This window comes from Kogia breviceps, chromosome 14 (assembly GCF_026419965.1).
Source record: "Kogia breviceps isolate mKogBre1 chromosome 14, mKogBre1 haplotype 1, whole genome shotgun sequence".
Classification (NCBI taxonomy): Eukaryota; Metazoa; Chordata; class Mammalia; order Artiodactyla; family Physeteridae; genus Kogia; species Kogia breviceps.
The window spans coordinates 75,413,166-75,434,336 of record NC_081323.1 but is presented as its reverse complement, the minus strand read 5'-3'; the positions used below and the strand labels follow the sequence as shown (position 1 = coordinate 75,434,336).

Genomic DNA, 21,171 nt, shown 5'->3' with positions numbered 1-21,171 from the left:
TCTCCTCATAATCTCTCTCTCTCCCTATAATCTCTCCTCATAATCTCTCTCTCCTCATAATCTCTCTCCTCATAATCTCTCTCTCCTCATAATCTCTCTCTCATAATCTCTCTCTCTCCTCATAATCTCTCCTCATAATCTCTCTCTCCTCATAATCCCTCTCTCTCCTCATAATCCCTCTCTCTCCTAATAATCTCTCTCTCCTCATGATCTCTCTCTCTCTCCTCATGATCTCTCTCCTCATAATCTCTCTCTCTCCTCATAATCTCTCCTCATAATCTCTCTCTGTCCCTATAATCTCTCCTCGTAATCTCTCTCTACTCATAATCTCTCTCTCTCCTCATAATCCCTCTCTCCTCATAATCCCTCTCTCCTCATAATCCCTCTCTCTCCTCATAATTTCTCTCTCTCCTCATAATCTCTCTCTCCTCATAATCTCTCTCTCCTCATAATCTCTCTCTCTCCCTATAATCTCTCCTCATAATCTCTCTCTCCTCATAATCTCTCTCCTCATAATCTCTCTCCTCATGATCTCTCTCATCTCTCTCTCTCCTCATGATCCCTCTCCTCATAATCTCTCTCCTCATAATCTCTCTCCTCATCTCTCTCCTCATAATGTCTCCTCATAATCTCTCTCTCTCCTCATAACCTCTCTCCTCATAATCTCTCTCTCCTCATAATCTCTCTCTCTCCTCATCTCTCTCATAATCTCTCTCTCCTCATGATCTCTCTCCTCATAATCTCTCTCTCTCCTCATAATCTCTCTCTCCTCATAATCTCGCTCCTCATAATCTCTCTCTCTTCATAACCTCTCTCATAATCTCTCTCTCTCTCCTCATAATCTCTCTCCTCATAATCTCTCTCTCTCATAATCTCTCTCATAATCTCTCTCTCCTCATGATCTCTCTCCTCATAATCTCTCTCTCTCTCCTCATATTCTCTCTCTCCTCATGATGTCTCTCCTCATAATCTCTCTCTCCTCATAATCTCTCTCTCTCTTCATGATCTCTCTCTCCTCATAATCTCTCTCTCCTCATGATGTCTCTCCTCATAATCTCTCTCTCCTCATAATCTCTCCTCATAATCTCTCTCTCTCCTCATAATCTCTCTCTCTCCCTATAATCTCTCCTCATAATCTCTCTCCTCATAATCTCTCTCTCCTAATAATCTCTCTCCTCATAATCTCTCTCTCTCCTCATGATCTCTCTCTCCTCATGATCTCTCTCCTCATGATCTCTCCTCATGATCTCTCTCCTCATAATCTCTCTCTCTCCTCATAATCTCTCTCTCCTCATAATCTCTCTCTCCTCATGATCTCTCTCTCTCCTCATGATCTCCCCTGATAATCTCTCTCTCTCCTCATGATCTCTCCTCATAATCTCTCTCTCCTCATAATCTCTCTCTCCTCATAATCTCTCTCTCCTCATAATCTCTCTCTCTCCTCAAAATCTCCTCATAATCTCTCTCTCTCCTCATAATCACTCCTCTCTCTCCTCATAATCTCTCTCTCTCCTCTTAATCTCTCTCTCTCCCTATAATCTCTCCTCATAATCTCTCTCTCCTCATAATCACGCTCCTCATAATCTCTCTCTCTCTCCTTATGGTCTCTCTCATCTCTCTCTCTCCTCATGATCTCTCTCCTCATAATCTCTCTCCTCATAATCTCTCTCTCTCTCCTCATAACCTCTCTCTCCTCATAATCTCTCTCCTCATAATCTCTCTCTCTCCTCATAACCTCTCTCCTCATAATCTCTCTCTCTCCCCATAATCTCTCTCTCCTCATCTCTCTCCTCATAATCTCTCTCTCTCCTCATAATCTCTCTCTCCTCATAATCTCTCTCCTCATAATCTCTCTCCTCATAATCTCTCCTCATAATCTCTCTCTCCTCATAATCTCTCTCTCCTCATAATCTCTCTCTCCTCATAATCTCTCTCTCCTCATAATCTCTCTCTCCTCATAATCTCTCTCTCCTCATAATCTCTCTCTCTCCTCATAGTCTCTCCTCATAATCTCTCTCTTCTCATAATCCCTCTCTCTCCTCATAATCCCTCTCTCTCCTCATAATCTCTCTCTCCCCTCATAATCTCTCCTCATGATCTCTCTCTCTCTCCTCATGATCTCTCTCTCTCCTCATAATCTCTCTCCTCATAATCTCTCTCTCTCCCTATAATCTCTCCTCATAATCTCTCTCTCCTCATAATATCTCTCTCCTCATAATCTCTCTCATGTTCTCTCTCCTCATCTCTCTCTCTCCTCATAATCTCTCTCTCCTCATAATCCCTCTCTCCTCATAATCCCTCTCTCTCCTCATAATCTCTCTCTCTCCTCATAATCTCTCTCTCTCTCCTCATGTCTCTCCTCATAATCTCTCTCTCCTCATGATCTCTCTCCTCATAATCTCTCTCCTCATAATCTCTCTCTCCTCATAATCTCTCTCTCTCCTCATAATCTCTCGTCATAATCTCTCTCCTCATAATCTCTCTCCTCATAATCTCTCTCTCATAATCTCTCTCTCCTCATAATCTCTCTCTCTCCTCATAATCTCTCCTCATAATCTCTCTCATAATCTCTCTCCTCATAATCTCTCTCTCCTAATAATCTCTCTCCTCATAATCTCTCTCTCCTCATGATCTCTCTCTCCTCATGATCTCTCTCCTCATAATCTCTCCTCATAATCTCTCTCTCCTCATGATGTCTCTCCTCATAATCTCTCTCTCTCTTCATAATCTCTCTCTCCTCATAATCTCTCTCTCTCCCTATAATCTCTCCTCATAATCTCTCTCTCCTCATAATCTCTCTCCTCATAATCTCTCTCTCCTCATAATCTCTCTCTCATAATCTCTCTCTCTCCTCATAATCTCTCCTCATAATCTCTCTCTCCTCATAATCCCTCTCTCTCCTCATAATCCCTCTCTCTCCTAATAATCTCTCTCTCCTCATGATCTCTCTCTCTCTCCTCATGATCTCTCTCCTCATAATCTCTCTCTCTCCTCATAATCTCTCCTCATAATCTCTCTCTGTCCCTATAATCTCTCCTCGTAATCTCTCTCTACTCATAATCTCTCTCTCTCCTCATAATCCCTCTCTCCTCATAATCCCTCTCTCCTCATAATCCCTCTCTCTCCTCATAATTTCTCTCTCTCCTCATAATCTCTCTCTCCTCATAATCTCTCTCTCCTCATAATCTCTCTCTCTCCCTATAATCTCTCCTCATAATCTCTCTCTCCTCATAATCTCTCTCCTCATAATCTCTCTCCTCATGATCTCTCTCATCTCTCTCTCTCCTCATGATCCCTCTCCTCATAATCTCTCTCTCCTCATAATCTCTCTCCTCATCTCTCTCCTCATAATGTCTCCTCATAATCTCTCTCTCTCCTCATAACCTCTCTCCTCATAATCTCTCTCTCCTCATAATCTCTCTCTCTCTCCTCATCTCTCTCATAATCTCTCTCTCCTCATGATCTCTCTCCTCATAATCTCTCTCTCTCCTCATAATCTCTCTCTCCTCATAATCTCGCTCCTCATAATCTCTCTCTCTTCATAACCTCTCTCATAATCTCTCTCTCTCTCCTCATAATCTCTCTCCTCATAATCTCTCTCTCTCATAATCTCTCTCATAATCTCTCTCTCCTCATGATCTCTCTCCTCATAATCTCTCTCTCTCTCCTCATATTCTCTCTCTCCTCATGATGTCTCTCCTCATAATCTCTCTCTCCTCATGATGTCTCTCCTCATAATCTCTCTCTCCTCATAATCTCTCCTCATAATCTCTCTCTCTCCTCATAATCTCTCTCTCTCCCTATAATCTCTCCTCATAATCTCTCTCCTCATAATCTCTCTCTCCTAATAATCTCTCTCCTCATAATCTCTCTCTCTCCTCATGATCTCTCTCTCCTCATGATCTCTCTCCTCATAATCTCTCCTCATGATCTCTCTCCTCATAATCTCTCTCTCTCCTCATAATCTCTCTCTCCTCATAATCTGTCTCTCCTCATGATCTCTCTCTCTCCTCATGATCTCCCCTGATAATCTCTCTCTCTCCTCATGATCTCTCCTCATAATCTCTCTCTCCTCATAATCTCTCTCTCCTCATAATCTCTCTCTCCTCATAATCTCTCTCTCTCCTCAAAATCTCCTCATAATCTCTCTCTCTCCTCATAATCACTCCTCTCTCTCCTCATAATCTCTCTCTCTCCTCTTAATCTCTCTCTCTCCCTATAATCTCTCCTCATAATCTCTCTCTCCTCATAATCACGCTCCTCATAATCTCTCTCTCTCTCCTTATGGTCTCTCTCATCTCTCTCTCTCCTCATAATCTCTCCTCATAATCTCTCTCCTCATAATCTCTCTCTCTCTCCTCATAACCTCTCTCCTCATAATCTTTCTTCTCATAATCTCTCTCTCCTCATAATCTCTCTCTCCTCATAATCTCTCTCTCCTCATAATCTCTCTCTCCTCATAATCTCTCTCTTCTCATAATCTCTCCTCATAATCTCTCTCTCCTCATAATCCCTCTCTCCTCATAATCCCTCTCTCTCCTCATAATCTCTCTCTCCCCTCATAATCTCTCCCTCCTCATGATCTCTCTCTCTCTCCTCATGATCTCTCTCTCTCCTCATAATCTCTCTCCTCATAATCTCTCTCTCTCCCTATAATCTCTCCTCATAATCGCTCTCTCCTCATAATCTCTCTCTCCTCATAATCTCTCTCATGTTCTCTCTCCTCATCTCTCTCTCTCCTCATAATCTCTCTCTCTCCTCATAATCTCTCTCTCCTCATAATCCCTCTCTCCTCATAATCCCTCTCTCTCCTCATAATCTCTCTCTCTCCTCATAATCTCTCTCTCTCTCATGTCTCTCCTCATAGTCTCTCTCTCCTCATGATCTCTCTCCTCATAATCTCTCTCTCCTCATAATCTCTCTCTCTCCTCATAATCTCTCTCCTCATAATCTCTCTCTCATAATCTCTCTCTCCTCATAATCTCTCTCTCTCCTCATAATCTCTCTCCTCATAATCTCTCTCTCATAATCTCTCTCCTCATAATCTCTCTCTCCTCATAATCTCTCCTCATAATCTCTCTCCTCATAATCTCTCTCCTCATGATCTCTCTCTCCTCATGATGTCTCTCCTCATAATCTCTCTCTCTCCTCATAATCTCTCTCTCCTCATAATCTCTCTCTCTCCTCATAATCTCTCTCCTCATAATCTCTCCTCATAATCTCTCTCTCTCCTCATAATCTCTCCTCATAATCTCTCTCTCCTCATAATCCCTCTCTCTCCTCATAATCCCTCTCTCTCCTCATAATCTCTCTCTCCTCATAATCTCTCTCTCCTCATGATCTCTCTCTCCTCATGATCTCTGTCCTCATAATCTCTCTCTCTCCTCTTAATCTCTCTCTCCTCATAATCTCTCTCTCCTCATAATCTCTCTCTCTCCTCATGATCTCTCTCCTCATAATCTCTCTCCTCATGATCTCTCTCCTCATAATCTCTCTCTCCTAATAATTTCTCTCCTCATAATCTCTCTCTCCTCATGATCTCTCTCTCCTCATGATCTCTCTCCTCATAATCTCTCCTCATGATCTCTCTCCTCATAATCTCTCTCTCTCATCATAACCTCTCTCTCCTCATAATCTCTCTCTCCTCATAATCTCTCTCTCCTCATAACCTCTCTCCTCATAATCTCTCTCCTCATAATCTCTCTCTCCTCATAATCTCTCTCTCCTCATAATCTCTCTCTCCTCATAATCTCTCTCTCCTCATAATCTCTCTCTCCTCATAATCTCTCCTCATAATCCCTCTCTCCTCATAATCCCTCTCTCTCCTCATAATCTCTCTCTCTCCTCATAATCTCTCTCTCTCTCCTCATGTCTCTCCTCATAATCTCTCTCTCCTCATGATCTCTCTCCTCATAATCTCTCTCCTCATAATCTCTCTCTCCTCATAATCTCTCTCTCTCCTCATAATCTCTCCTCATAATCTCTCTCCTCATAATCTCTCTCCTCATAATCTCTCTCTCATAATCTCTCTCTCCTCATAATCTCTCCTCATAATCTCTCTCATAATCTCTCTCCTCATAATCTCTCTCCTCATAATCTCTCTCTCTCCTCATAATCTCTCCTCATAATCCCTCTCTCCTCATAATCCCTCTCTCTCCTCATAATTTCTCTCTCTCCTCATAATCTCTCTCTCTCCTCATAATCTCTCTCCTCATAATCCCTCTCTCCTCGTAATCCCTCTCTCTCCTCATAATCTCTCTCTCCTCATAATCTCTCTCCTCATAATCTCTCTCTCTCCTCATGATCTCTCTCTCTCTCCTCATGATCTCTCTCCTCATAATCTCTCTCTCCTCATAATCTCTCTCTCTTCATAATCTCTCTCTCCTCATAATCTCTCTCTCTCCCTATAATCTCTCCTCATAATCTCTCTCCTCATAATCTCTCTCCTCATAATCTCTCTCTCCTAATAATCTCTCTCCTCATAATCTCTCTCTCCTCATGATCTCTCTCTCCTCATGATCTCTCTCCTCATAATCTCTCCTCATAATCTCTCTCTCCTCATGATGTCTCTCCTCATAATCTCTCTCTCTCCTCATAATCTCTCTCTCCTCATAATCTCTCTCTCTCCCTATAATCTCTCCTCATAATCTCTCTCTCCTCATAATCTCTCTCCTCATCTCTCTCTCCTCATAATGTCTCTCTCATAATCTCTCTCTCTCCTCATAATCTCTCCTCATAATCTCTCTCCTCATAATCCCTCTCTCTCCTCATAATCCCTCTCTCTCCTCATAATCTCTCTCTCCTCATGATCTCTCTCTCTCTCCTCATGATCTCTCTCCTCATAATCTCTCTCTCCTCATAATCTCTCCTCATAATCTCTCTGTCCCTATAATCTCTCCTCGTAATCTCTCTCTCCTCATAATCTCTCTCTCTCCTCATAATCTCTCTCTCCTCATAAGCCCTCTCTCCTCATAATCCCTCTCTCCTCATAATCCCTCTCTCTCCTCATAATTTCTCTCTCTCCTCATAATCTCTCTCTCTCCTCATAATCTCTCTCTCCTCATAATCTCTCTCTCTCCCTATAATCTCTCCTCATAATCTCTCTCTCCTCATAATCTCTCTCCTCATAATCTCTCTCCTCATGATCTCTCTCATCTCTCTCTCTCCTCATGATCCCTCTCCTCATAATCTCTCTCTCCTCATAATCTCTCTCCTCATCTCTCTCCTCATAATGTCTCCTCATAATCTCTCTCTCTCCTCATAACCTCTCTCCTCATAATCTCTCTCTCCTCATAATCTCTCTCTCTCTCCTCATCTCTCTCATAATCTCTCTCTCCTCATGATCTCTCTCCTCATAATCTCTCTCTCTCATAATCTCTCTCTCCTCATAATCTCGCTCCTCATAATCTCTCTCTCTTCATAACCTCTCTCATAATCTCTCTCTCTCTCCTCATAATCTCTCTCCTCATAATCTCTCTCTCTCATAATCTCTCTCATAATCTCTCTCTCCTCATGATCTCTCTCCTCATAATCTCTCTCTCTCTCCTCATATTCTCTCTCTCCTCATGATGTCTCTCCTCATAATCTCTCTCTCCTCATAATCTCTCTCTCTTCATGATCTCTCTCTCCTCATAATCTCTCTCTCCTCATGATGTCTCTCCTCATAATCTCTCTCTCCTCATAATCTCTCCTCATAATCTCTCTCTCTCCTCATAATCTCTCTCTCTCCCTATAATCTCTCCTCATAATCTCTCTCCTCATAATCTCTCTCTCCTCATAATCTCTCTCCTCATAATCTCTCTCTCTTCATAACCTCTCTCATAATCTCTCTCCTCATAATCTCTCTCCTCATAATCTCTCTCTCTCATAATCTCTCTCCTCATAATCTCTCTCTCCTCATAATCTCTCTCTCTCTCTCCTCATATTCTCTCTCTCCTCAAAAAAGAGAAAAAAGAAAAAAAAAACCCAATGACAATAATAGCCAGCACACATTTGAAAACACTATGTGCCAGGCAGGCCCCATTTTAAGCATATATATATATATATACATATATATATATATACACAATTTTTTTTTTTTTTTGCCTGTGCTGTGTGGCGTGCAGGATCTTAGCTCCCCGACCAGGAATCAAACCCGTGCCCCCTGCAGTGGAATTGTGGAGTTGTAACCACTGGACCGCCACGGAATTCCCACATTTTACATATATTAACCCATTTAATCCTCTCTCAATCCTAGCTGCTAGGTGCTATCACTATCTGCATTTTACACAGAGGAAACTGAGGCGTGGAAAGGTTAAGTCACCTGCCTAAGGTCACAAGGCTACTAAGTAGCAACCCAGAAAATGCAGCAGCATAGCCACTCTGCCCATCTTTCTCTCACAGAAGGGCTGGCTGACATTTCCTGAATTGAAGCAACACTGCCACTAGTGTAGCTCCCAAGGGCACCCTGGAAGGTTGTGTCTGCCTGGCTAGGGGCAATCCCTCAGCCCCAGATGGCATCTCTTCTGACCCGTCCCTTCTTCCCTGCCCCTGCAGGCCAGGTCTCCGTCCTCCGGGCCTACATCAAGACCCAGATGAACAAGGAACTGGAGCAGCTCCAACAACTGGTGGAAGAACAGCTCAAGGCCAGCGAGGAGAGGCTCAGCAGCAAGCTGACCGCGCTCAAGCAGCCCCTCCAGCTACCTCCAGGCAAAGGCAAGAACAAGACCAAGTGACCCCCAGCATCTTCCCCAATAAAGGCTTGGACCAAAGTGGCCCTACCCCGCCCCCCTCCTGAGCACCTTCTGGGCTTCCCTGCCGAAGCTAGGCACCAGACACAGGACACTGGATCTCCCTGGCATGTAGCAGATTTTATTGCATACGTGGCACAGGCAGCATGGATAAGGCCAGGCATGGCACTCTGGGTGGCTCTCTTGCACCTCAGCTCTGATCTCAAAGCCCTGGCCAGTGTGGGTAGGTGTACAGGGCTGGTCTCTATGATAGTTTGATCAGTGGCGGGCCTGGCCAGGCATGGGGGCCTGAGGCCAGAGCCCAGAGGGGCTGGAATGATAAAAATCCTCCTCCTGGAGAATTCTGCTTCCTGGGATTCCTCAGGGCTGAAGTACTAGCCCAGCACCAGCATGGCCTCGTCTTCAGTGATAGTAGCTGAGTCCCCCTCCTCTTCACGGCCCATCACGGGAAAAGGCCCTGCGGGCCGGTGCTGGAAGAGGGCTGCCCGGTTCTGCTGCTCACCCTTCTTCACCCAGTGTCCATAGAGCCGGAAGGCACAGCTGTCAATGAGGCGCCGCACTGGCCGCAGCGCATAAGGGTCCCTCAACAGTGCACTCTTGGTCAGCGGCCGTACACGGTGGGTGCTTAAGGCCACCCGTCCAGCAGCCAGCACTGTCCACACTGCCACCTGGGAAAGGGGGCAGTGTGAGCTCCACTGGCACATCCACCACAAGAAAATCATGGGACAGAGGAGCAGGCCCAGACCCTGACACTCTAAGGCTTACCCGGAACCGCTGGCGGGGGGTGAGGTTCCAGGGTTGGCTGCCTTCACAGCGCTCAAAGAATGGGTGCTGTAGGGCTTGCTCAGCTGTCAGGCGCTCCTCAGGATCCACCTGCAGCAGCCTCGAGATCTATGGGAAATGCCAGAGCATGAGGGGCAGCTCTTGGGCCTCCCTCCTTGCCCTCTCACGGCCCCAGCTCACCAGGTCTTTCACAGTGTCAGAACGGTCATCCCACTCAGGTGAACTAAACTGGTACTGGCCCTCCATAATCATGCGTAACATCAGGATCTGGCGTCGGTGCCAGAATGGTGGTGAGCCAGCCAGGAGTGTGAACAAGATCACCCCACAGGCCCAGCTGAGAAAGAGACCACAGTCAGGGAGGACTAGGTGAGCGAATGTGTTGAAGGACACTACACAAAGGAGGGAAGGGGGAGACCAGAAACTCACAGATCGACCTCCTTGCCGTAGCCTGGGTGGGTTTCATCCATGGAGCACTTAAGGATCTCTGGCGCTAGATACCCTGGAGTCCCACACAACTCTGGGGAGAGAGGCCTGAGATTGATGGGATGTCACAGCCCGCTCAAGGACCCTTAACACCAGACCTCTGCTGGAGCCTCTACACCACCAGGGCCCCAAGTGTTCCCATTCTGCTCCTGCCTGCCTTCTGCCAAGTCTCGGTATTAGACCCTAGCCCTGCTAAACAATTCAACGACCCACCAAGCCTCCTGGTGGCCTTCCTGGGAAAACCTGAGTTTTAGATTGACTTCAAGGTGCTATCCAACTGTATCACTTGCCTCCCCAACCCTCCAGCCAACCCACTCCTCACACAACTTTTTACCACATTTTTACATATATACACATATAGAAAACAAAACTTAAATCTTTTCTGCATTCCTTTCTGTCCAAATCTATTCCTCCTCCTATAATCTCTACTGTGGTTAGCGGAACCACCACTCAACCAAGAAGAATGAATAGGAATATGGGATTTTTTTTTTTCTTTTTGCAGCACGCGGGCCTCTTGCCGCTGTGGCCTCTCCCGTTGCGGAGCACAGGCTCTGGACGCGCAGGCTCAGCGGCCATGGCTCACGGGCCCAGCTGCTCCGCAGCCTGTGGGATCCTCCTGGACCGGGACACGAACCCATGTCCCCTGCATTGGCAGGCGGACTCCCAACCACTGCGCCACCAGGGAAGCCCGGAATATGGGATTTCTTAAGGCACGTTCTGGGTAAATTGTTTAAAACCCTTCCCTGGCTTCCCATCATGGCCTCAGGATCAAGTCTAGATTCCTATAGCACAGAGCCCTCCATGACTTGATCTAAGCCTATATTTTTAGTTTCTTCTGGCACCAATTCTTCCATCCCAGCAATTTCCAAACTGTGATCCATGGCACACTTCCAAGAGATCTTAATAGGCCTGAATGGAGAAACTGAATTTCTCTTGGGAAATTCATTCCAACTCAAACTATTTACTGAACGCCTACCATGTGCCAAGCACCACACAAGACACAGTGGCGAATTTGATGTGCCCTTACCAAGCTCACCACCTACCAGAAAGCAAACAAATAACAGAGTAAGACATGTATCATGAAGTGGAGAAGAAATAAGAGCAAAAAGCAAGGGCTCTAACCTGACATAGAACTTTAAAGTAAAAGCTGAATTATCCAAGCCAAGGGAGAGGCTGGAGTGGGCAGGGGCAAAAATGAATCAGGATAGGGAAGTGTATGTGGCAGCCCAAAGGGACACAAAGCACAGCATTTGGAAGATGTGTAAGTCCACAGATTAAGACCATGAACTCTGGAGTCATAAGGCCCAAGTTCAAATCACACCTACGTGACCTTGGGCAAGTCACCTCACCTCGTTAAGCCCACTTATAAAATAGAGACACAAATACTATTTCAGAGCTGTTGAGAGTATCTAGAGAAATAAGCCGTGTAGACTCAGCGTGGTGCCTTACTCACAATAAGTGCCCAGTGAATGTTAGCTATTAGTAAGTCCAATGCAGAGCCACTGAAGGAGAGGAAGCAGTATATTAAAGGCTCTGGGTAGTCTCACAGTTGAACTTTGTTTAGTTTTCCACCTGCACTAGAAATGGTTGTCACAACAAACGTGTGGGCACCAGGTGAGAAGGGCTGTCGCGCCACATCAGGCTCCTCATAGCACCTAAGGAGCACACTGTGGACCTGCCTCCGCCAGACCCCAAAGGCACAGCTGAGCCCTGCTATCCCTCGCTCCCTCTTTTTCCTCCTGTGACAAGCCCAGCCTCCCCAGGCCGAGGTCCGAGCCCCTTCCTCGGTGGGTCCCTACAGCTGAATCAGGTACTCCTTCCTGGCTTCCTGGCATGGCCCCTTGCCTGCTGTGTGCCATGATCTGCTCACTTGTCGGCCTCTAGGTCAGGAAGCCCACACTGATTTGCACACGAGGCTCTGCACCCAGTGAGGACCTGGCAAGTGCTCACTGACCTTCCTTTCCTTGGTACTTGGGACCCAGTTCTCAGACCCAGCCAACCAGCCCCAGGCCTGAGCCTCTTTCCCTCCCAAGCCTCTCAGGGTACCAGGTCCCCTCACCTCGAAGCTTCTCATCAGGTTCCAAGTGGCAGGAGAACCCAAAATCTGAAAGTCGGATCTGCATATTGTCATCAAGGAGAATATTCTCAGGCTTCAGGTCTCGGTGTACAATGTTGCTGGCGTGGAGAAAGTTCACTGCTTCCAGCAGAGACCTCATGATGGACCTGAGGGAGGCACAGTCTCCTTTGCTTCTCCCTGCCCTGCCCCCCCCCCCCCCCCCTGCTCATCCCAGGGGTTGCAGGCTCAGCCATTACCTGGTTTCCTTTTCTGAGAGGGCCACCTTCTCTGTGAGATAGTCAAACAGCTCTCCCTTCCGCATCCTAAGGGATAGGAGGGGTTGGGAGATAGGTGCACCTCACAGTGGCGGCTGAGAAAAGAAGCCAGTGCTCATAGAAAATACCACGGAAGAGGCCAGTAAAGAGATCCCTCTGTAGACAAATGAAAGGGTCTCGAGACAGAGCACTCCAAGAGTGAACCGGATGTCAGGGGCACTTTGGCCCAATGGGTTGGCCGTCAAAATATCTGCACTGTGCCACAAGGGGGCTATTTTAGCAAGAATAAGTGCCTTGTGATAATAATCATTTACAGGAAGTCTGTGTTATCTGAGAATACACTCACAAAATGCCTTTTGAAGTGAATCTATTTAGACCACGGACCAAAATTTTACAGTTAATAGTAGCAAGAAAGTTGAATGGGACTTTATTTTGAATTTTGCTTATTTTATCTTGTCTTTAAACACTGAGGTTATAATTGCAACTCTGCGTCAATCCTTGAAATAACACATCAGGTTCTTTAAGTTGCATGGTGGTATAACAGACACTTCCCACTTCCCCTCGACTTTTGCAGAGGGTCATTTCTGTCTGAAGACTTTGTAAATTTCTTCCAAAGGCCTCTCTTAAACATCTGGTATCCAAACCATTCTCTTTGGAAGTACCTTTGCAACTGGTTTGCATTATAGCACTGTATAATATCTGACCTTCAGCTTTAGACCGACCAGAAAAAGAACTGATGGGCAGAGAAAGACTCCAGTGGAGGGTGTTAAACACCGGGAGACTGGTGATGGAGAGTCCATTTATACGTGGCCAGCTCACGGATAAACACTCTCCTCCTACAACAGGGTCTCATGAAGACCCTTAGTACTTAGCTGATCACTATGACTCTTGAAGAACTTGCCTCAATCTGGGCACTTGGGAGAAGGGCCAGAGCTCTGAGCTGGCAGGCAGGCCTGAGTGGGAGCAGAGGAAGGTGTGAGCAGGGTGGTCTTCAGCCCACTGTGCTGTAAGGCTGGGGCCATGCATGGAGGTGAGGAGGGGGCTTCTCGACTGGGGCCAGGAGATACTCACAGGTCAAACACCAGGAACATGAAGCTAGAAGACTCGTAGGAATCGATGAGAGTGACTGGGGAAAGAGGCAGAAAGGCAGAGAGACAGAGATGGAAAGGAGTAGATGCACTTTAAAGGGCCTTTTCCACCCTGAGGCAGCAGTGGGCTGTTACTGGGAAGGAAGGAGAACCAAAGGAGGCAGTACGGACCCAAAGGCTGGCCACACTTTGAGGTGCAGCAGAGCCAGGAGTAAGGGAGCAGAGGCGTGGAGGCAGTGCTGGGGGAAGTGGGCTGTGGGCAGGGCTAACAGGAGCAGGGAATGCAGCCTCACTGATGTGGGGGTGGCCGGCGACCTGGCGAAGGATGTGTGTCTCTCGCCGCGTGGCTTCTCGCACCTCCTCCAACTGCTCAGGACTCAGCCGCTCAGCTGTCACCTCCATGATCTTCACCGCAAACTCACGGCCAGTAACTCGATGAACGCAACGGCGGACTACAGAGCTCACTCCTCTGCCAGAGTCAGACAACGCACAAGTCAGGGCCTCCTGCTCTCTCATTTCCACGCAGAGTAGAGCCTCGGCAGCCTCACACCCACTATGCGAGACTCTGGAAACCCATTTAGACAACAGGGCGAACTCCCAAGGAGCTCACCCTGGCCTGCAGGAGCTTCAAAGCAGCATCAGCAAGCAACCTGGGCACCCAGCAAGGTGCAACACAAAGCTCATAGGGCAGGCAGGCAGGGGTCCTGGGTTCCAGTCTCTGCCACTCCCTCCATGGGTGAGCCTAGGCACTGGGCCCCAGAACCTGCCCCTTGCCCTAGAACCCCACAAGGAGAAAGTGGGAAGGTTCCCTCCAGAGTTTACCCACTTCCACTGTTAGCCCATCTAAATCCCAAAGTTCCCCTACAATACCTCAAGTGAAGGAGGCTCCAAATAAATACTGGGCCACTGGCCAGAAGACCAAAGTTGAGAAGTAGGAGATCTCGGTTTAGGCCCCAAATCTGTCACTAATTAACCTCCAAGTGACCCACTGACATAAGGTCTCTGGGCTTCCACTTCACCTGCTCTGAAATGTAGCCAACAATATCTTGAAGGGATGCTGAAAGGCGTTAATGAGGTAGAGACAGGAAAGCCCATTTGGCTTTGTAAAGACAAAGTCCTAGGGACTTCCATGCGGCCCAGTGGTTAGGACTACATTCTTCCACTGCAGAGGGCTCGGGTTTGACCCCTGGTCGGGGAACTAAGATCACACAAGCCACATGGCACAGCCAAAAGAAAGAAAAAAACACAAAGTCCTAGACAGGGATTTCCTTGCTTGGCTCTGTCACCAACTCCATGTGACCCTACAAGTATTTCAGGCTAAGGTGCAAATCTCTCCAGGATCTGACCTCATACCACATTCGCATGCTGGTTCCCTGGCTGCCATTCACATAACCTCACTGCTGTGCTCCCAGGGCCTCCTTGCCTTTATGTAACTCCTTTTGCTTGAAATGCCTGTCACTCACATCTCTGGTTCAATCTGGGGATGCAAACTATTGACCCTCAAGGCAAACACAGCCCACAGATATATTACACTGTGGTCAGTGCATTGTTATTTACAAATCTGAATTCACGTATCTTAGTTGGAACAAGAATGCTCCAGCTGCCACAATGCTCACCACTTCCTACTCTTTTACTCTTGGCCACTTCACAGTTTTCATTTTCTGCCCAACTACTAAGGGCACCTGAGTTTGAGGTCCCTGGTCTAATTATTATTCATCTTTTAATGAACCTCTGAGAATCTGTGGAAAGCTGGAGACCTCTGCCACATATACCCAACATTTTTATTATTTGGGGGCGGGGGGGGGTAGTGGTCAAAGATCCTTTGAAGCCATAGAGCAAAGAATCCCTGCTTTAAGGCCCAAAATGAATGCTGCATCTACCAATTCTTTATTTATTCTCCAGAAGGGAAGGACCACTCCCTTCACTGGTATCCTATAGCATTTTACCTGTAGGAGCACTACCCCCCCTTTTTTTTCTTAATTTATTTATTTAATTAATTTATTTATTTTGGGGGGCTGCACTGGATCTTTGTTGCTACGTGCGGGCTTTCTCTAGTTGAGGTGAGTGGGGGCTACTCTTCATTGCAGTGAGCGGGCTTCTCACTGCAGTGGCTTCTCTTGTTGTGGAGCATGGGCTCTAGGCAGGCAGCCTTCAGTAGTTGTGGCTCACGGGCTCTAGAGAGCAGGCTCAGTAGTTGTGGCACATGGGCTTAGTTGCTCCTTGGCAAGTGGGATATTCCCGGACCAGGGCTCAAACCCATGTCCCCTGCATTGGCAGGCGGATTCTCAACCACTGCGCCACCAGGGAAGCCCCTACCTGTAGGAGCATTCCCTTTTAATTAAGCCTTCCTACTATGTGTCATGACTATCTACATGGGACACCTGGGTCTTCAGACTCAAAGTCCAAACTCTTCCTACTGATGCACCTCAGTACCTTGTTCTCTGCCCACCCCTTAAATGTTAAGACTTCCCCAGGATCCCATCCTTGGCCCTGTTCTTAGGCTATATACACTCTCAGTAATCTTATCCACCTCCATGACTTCAACATTCATGCCCAGATGTCTACCCCACCTCCCCGCCATTTTTTTTTTTTTTTTTTTGGCCGCACCACACAGCTTGAGGGATCTCAGTTCCTCGACCAGGGATTGAACTCGGGCCATGGCAGTGAAAGCCCGGAAACCTAACCATTAGGCCACCAGGGAACTCCCCCAGATGTCAGGCCAACACATCTTACTAAATGAATTGCTTCCTAAGGGTCCTAGAGACCTCTCACTGTAATCATGACCACTGAACACTTCATCTTCCCGACACTAGCTCCTCAATTCCTGATCTCAATTAATAGCAATGCCATTCAATCCGACTCCCAAACCAGAAACCCTGGTGCCATTCTTGGCTTCGCCCTCTCCTTCACAATCTACAACATCCAACCAGTCCAGCCCATCCTGTATTATCTCTCAAATCTGTTTCCTAGTACTCCATCCCCACCACCATGATGGCCTCCTAACTGATCTCCCTGCTGCTAATCTCAACCACTGCCACCCATCTGCCACACTGCTTTGAGAACTAGCTTCTTAAAACAGCCCTAATCGTGTCATTCACTGCTTAAAAACTTCCCTGTTTACTAAGTTCTGTGTCCCCTCATTCCTCAGCAGTACCCCTAAAGCAACTGTCCTCTTTTTAAATGATACCTAATACTTTCAACCTTACAGTTACCTGTGGAATGCATTCAAAATTCTTGTTTTCTTTCCATACTGCCTCCCTATTACTTACAAGATAAAAATCAAATCCGAATTCCTTCATCTGTCACTCAAGGCCTTCACCAACTTCTTAGCCTCTTTTCAGCTTCATCCCTGGCTATAACCCTCCTCTTCAACCTTTGTTTCAGTGACGTATAACTTATCACCAATTTCCAGAATGTGTCAAGCTCTCTTAAAGCTTCAGGTCTGAAATTGGTACTCTGGAAAAAGTAATTTCATTAGAGTGTGCAGGTAATTTACTGTGCAGGAAAAACAAGAGAGAAAAGGTAGAAGAGAGAGACGAGGGATGATGCTACCACAGTAATCTTGGAATGAAATGATAAACACCCTACTCTCTGATCTGCCTTCTTCAAAACTGGTCCTTCTGTGCCCTTGGCAGTGGAACCACTGTTTTTACCTAAGGGCTCTTCCTAGCCTCAGTGCATCTTTCCTCACCTGGTCTTGAAACCTTGCAGCATCTCAAGACTTGGATCTTAGCTCTCTTCTTTTCCCAATATTCTCTCTTCCCTGTGACCTCCATCCAGACCCAGGGGCTTTTTTTTTTTTTTTTTTTTTTTTAAATTTTGGTCATGCCGCACGGCATCTGGGATCTTAGTCCCCTGACTAGGGATCAAACCCATGCCCCCTTCAGTGGAAGCACAGAGTCCTAACCACTAGACTGTAGGGAATTCCCCCCAGGGGCTTTAAATACCAACTATGTGTAAATGCTTCCTGCTACGCTGTCTCAAGCCTTGATTTCTCTCCAGAATTCCTGATTCCAACAACCTTTTTGACATCTCCATGTGCTATCTAAAAGGAGTCTGAACAAATCTAACCATCACACCCCCAGTGGATTTCCTGGCCTCAGCAGCATGTGTCACAGCAGACCACGCCAACCTTTCAGAAACATACTCTTCCTTTTTTTTAAAGTTGGTGGGTTTAAAAAAAAATAATTAATTAATCTATTTATTTATTTTTGGCTGTATTGGGTCTTTGTTGCTGCGCGTGGGCTTTCTCTAGTTGTAGCAAGTGGGGGGGCTACTCTTCGTTGCGGTGCACGGGCTTCTCACTGCCGTGGCTTCTCTTGCTGTGGAGCATGGGGTCTAGGCGCGCGGGCTTCAGTAGCTGTGGCACGTGGGCTCAGCAGTTGTGGCTCACGGGCTCTAGAATGCAGGCTCAGTAGTTGTGGCGCATGGGTTTCATTGCTCTGCGGCATATGGGATCTTTCTGGACCAGGGATCGAACCCATGTCCCCTGCATTGGCAGGTAGATTCTTAACCACTGTGCCACCAGGGAAGTCCCAAACATACTTGTGTTTTTCTTTCTAACTCACAGATGGCATCTCTACAGTTTCCCTTGCTGGCTCCTCCTCTAACTCCTTAATGATGACATGCCCCACGGTCTGAGCCTAGGCCTCTTTCACTACTCTACACTTCTCTTGCCAACTACTATCTATATGCTGATGCCTCCCAAGTTAACAGCTCTAGCCCAGCACTCTTGCTTGAGTTCCAGACTCACATGCCCACTGGACAGCTCCAGTTGGTGGAACTGCTGACTTGTTCACACCTCCCTCCAGACTGATCTTCCCCAGTCTTCTTCATTTCAGTAAATGGTACTCAAGCACTCAAATCCAAACCTTAGAATTTATTCTTGTTTTCTTCCCTTTCCCTAGTGGTCCATATCCAATCCTTCAGGAAATTGTATCAAGTCTCCCTTCAAGCCATCACCTGAATTATCCACTTCTCTCCATCTCTACCACTACCACTCTAGTCTAAACCATCACCATCTCTAGCCTGAATGAATCAATAGCTTCCTAGCTGGTCTCTATGCTTCCATTCTTGCCCCTCTCCTATCCACTCTCCACATAAGAGCCAGAATGATCTTTCTTAAATGTAATAACACACCTGTATTGAGCACTCACCATGTGCCAGGACGTGTCCTAAGAGAATCATATTAACTCTTTCCGTCCTCACAGCAACCTACAAGGTAGGCTCTTTTTTTAATTCTCCCATTTACAATGGAGAAACTTTGAGGCATAGAAAGGTTAAGTTCCTAGGCCCCAAATCACAGAAATGTAAATCAGACCATATTACTACCCTACTGGAAACCACCAGTATCACCAGAATAAACTTTACATTCCTTATCCTAGGGAACTCCCTGGCAGTCCAGTGGTTAAGGCTTTGCCTTCCAATGCAGGGGGTGCGGGTTCGATCCCTGGGGAGCTAGGATCCCACGTGCCTTGTGGCCAAAAAACCAAAACATAAAACAGAAGCAATATTGTAACAATCAGTGAAGACTTTAAAGATGGTCTGCATCATGGGCTTCCCTGGTGGCGCAGTGGTTGAGAGTCCACCTGCCGATGCAGGGGACGCGGGTTCATGCCCCGGTCCAGGAGGTTCCCACATGCCGCGGAGCGGCTGGGCCCGTGAGCCATGGCCGCTGGGCCTGCGCGTCCGGAGCCTGTGTTCCACAACGGGAGAGGCCACAACAGTGAGAGGCCCGCGTACCGCAAAAACAAAAAACAAGACAAAACAAAAAAACAGATGGTCCGCATCAAAAAAAATCTTTAAAAAAAATTCCTGAAACTTCCCTGGTGGTGCAGTGGTTAAGAATCCTCCTGCCAATGCAGGGGACACAGGTTCGAACCCTGGTCCGGGAAGACCCCACATGCCGTGGAGCAACTGAGCCCGTGCATCACAACTACTGAGCCTGTGCTCTAGAGCCCATGAGCCACAACTACTGAAGCCCACGCACCTACAGGCCGTGCTCTACAACAAGGGAAGCCACCGCTATGAGAAGCCCGTGCACCGCAACGAAGAGTAGCCCCCACTCGCTGCAACTAGAGAAAAGCCCGAGGAAGCAACGAAGACCCAACACAGCCAAAAATAAATAAATAAATAAATTTATTTTTAAAAAAATTCCTTATCCAGGCCCAAGGCTCTATGTAATCCAACCTCTATTTACCTCTCCAACTTAATTTCCTCCACCTTTTCCCACTCTTACAACATTCTAGTCACTATGATCTATCTGTTGCTTGAATAGGCCTTTTCCTATGTTGAGCCTTTGAACACGGTAGTTCCCTCTGCCCTCTGCCCGGAATATATCCTGCCTCAGCTCATGACCTGTTCATTCTCATCGTCCAAGTCTCAGCTCCATTAATTACTCTTGTTCCATAACTCTATTTATTTTCTCCCTAGCACTTACAATGAACTTTAACTTGTTTTCGTGTTTATTGTCTCTCTCTACCACTAGAACATAAACTCCAGGAGAACAGAAATCTTATAAGATGTTAAGGTGTGGGTCTTAACATCTCCAGTGCCTAGCACAGTGCACCCAGCACATTGTACATGCTTAGAAAACATTGATGAATAAATGTATCAGCCACTGCCTCTACAGGTGACGGCTTTCTTCTATTTGTTGTGTGCTGAACTCCTACTCATCCTTCAAGATGCAAATATCACCACTTCTGGGAAGCTGTGGTTTTCTGAGACCCAGCAGCACTTTTTACACAGCCTGATACTTTTTATATGTTCATGTGTCTCCTTCAGTCACATCACTTGGAGTACCTCCAGGGCATAAACATCTCTTCTACACTCCCCATGTTTACTTTTGTGTCTGGCACCCAGTAGGTGCTTGAATTATGTTTGTTGAACACATAAATGAATGAATTCGTGAAAAAATGGGGGTTAAGAGTCTAGTCACCAAATGTTCCTCCACTCACCACTGACCCTTCCCATTTACAACTCTACAGCCCTCAGAAGGAACCCTGGCTAGGGCCTGACCTCTCTGGACCTTTGTTTCCCTGTCGTGGGCTCACCTGCCAATGACGTCCTTAGGGTCGTACTTCTGGTAAAACTCCTTGGCCGCAGCCCAGTCGGGCAGCTCATCCTCCGGCCCCACGTCCAGCGTCATTTTGAAGTAGGTGGGGACCTGTGTGGAGGAAACGGAGGGCAGTGAAGGCAGGGAGGCCCACAGGCTCTGAGAGGACGAACATTGCGGCTCGCGGAGGCGCAGCCCTTGCGGCTGGGGAGCCAGGATCCTGTGGGATGGGGACGGGGTGGGGGAAGGACAGGGGCTAGGGAGACCCCACGAAAGGGCCTTAGGGGTCGGGACGGGATGGCAAGGCAAGGCAGGGAGAGGGGCGGGGGAGAGGAAGGGAAAAGGTGCAGAGGAAGAGGGGAAGGGGTCCTCGGGCTGGTGGCTGTTGCTGCGCAGGCGCACTTGGGCGGGCGCTAGGAGGGGGCGCGGGGTCTCGCGCGGGCTCACCCGCGGGGGCGGGGAGAGAAGTCAGAGTCGACACGAGGCCGCCCTGTCGCCAGGTTCGCCTCTAGTCCCTTACCTTATCCACAGGCAGTACCGGCGACGACCTCAGGCCCCGCCCCCTTCTGTCCGCCAATGGCCAGCGCCACCCGAAGACTGAGGTTCAAAAACCCTTCCGATTGGAAACTGCTAGTCCAATAAGAAGCCGAGAGTCCCGAGGCTGGCGCGGAAGTTGGAGCTCAGAGTTACCTGAGGTTGCGAC

The 21,171-nt window shown here is 47.4% G+C and overlaps 2 protein-coding genes across 7 annotated transcripts in view; one reads left to right on the top strand and one right to left on the bottom strand.

Moving 5' to 3' along the window:
- Nucleotides 1-9,066, top strand: part of CFAP119 (cilia and flagella associated protein 119) — a 21,230-nt gene extending 12,164 nt beyond the window's left edge. For 4 of the 5 annotated variants that reach the window (XM_067013592.1, XM_059036243.2, XM_059036241.2 and 1 more), the window contains one exon: nucleotides 8,536-9,054. In XM_067013592.1, the coding sequence (XP_066869693.1) occupies nucleotides 8,536-8,714 (179 nt within the window). In that variant the 3' untranslated portion in view covers nucleotides 8,715-9,054. Of the gene's footprint in view, nucleotides 1-8,535 lie in introns of all 5 variants that reach the window. The other variant, XM_059036244.2, reaches the window with a different exon arrangement.
- PHKG2 (phosphorylase kinase catalytic subunit gamma 2) lies at nucleotides 8,831-21,171 on the bottom strand. Of its 2 annotated transcripts, none has more exons than XM_059036233.2 (10): nucleotides 20,989-21,171; nucleotides 20,467-20,579; nucleotides 13,708-13,883; nucleotides 13,398-13,452; nucleotides 12,309-12,374; nucleotides 12,055-12,218; nucleotides 9,939-10,029; nucleotides 9,693-9,846; nucleotides 9,495-9,620; nucleotides 8,831-9,397 (listed from the first exon to the last, which is right to left on the bottom strand). In XM_059036233.2, the coding sequence occupies exons 2-10, from the start codon at nucleotides 20,559-20,561 to the stop codon at nucleotides 9,104-9,106; spliced, it is 1,221 nt and encodes a 406-aa protein (XP_058892216.1). In that variant the 5' UTR covers nucleotides 20,562-20,579; nucleotides 20,989-21,171; the 3' UTR covers nucleotides 8,831-9,103. The 2 variants fall into 2 exon arrangements, with proteins under 2 accessions (XP_058892216.1, XP_058892215.1); XM_059036232.2 differs by having other exon boundaries at nucleotides 20,916-20,997.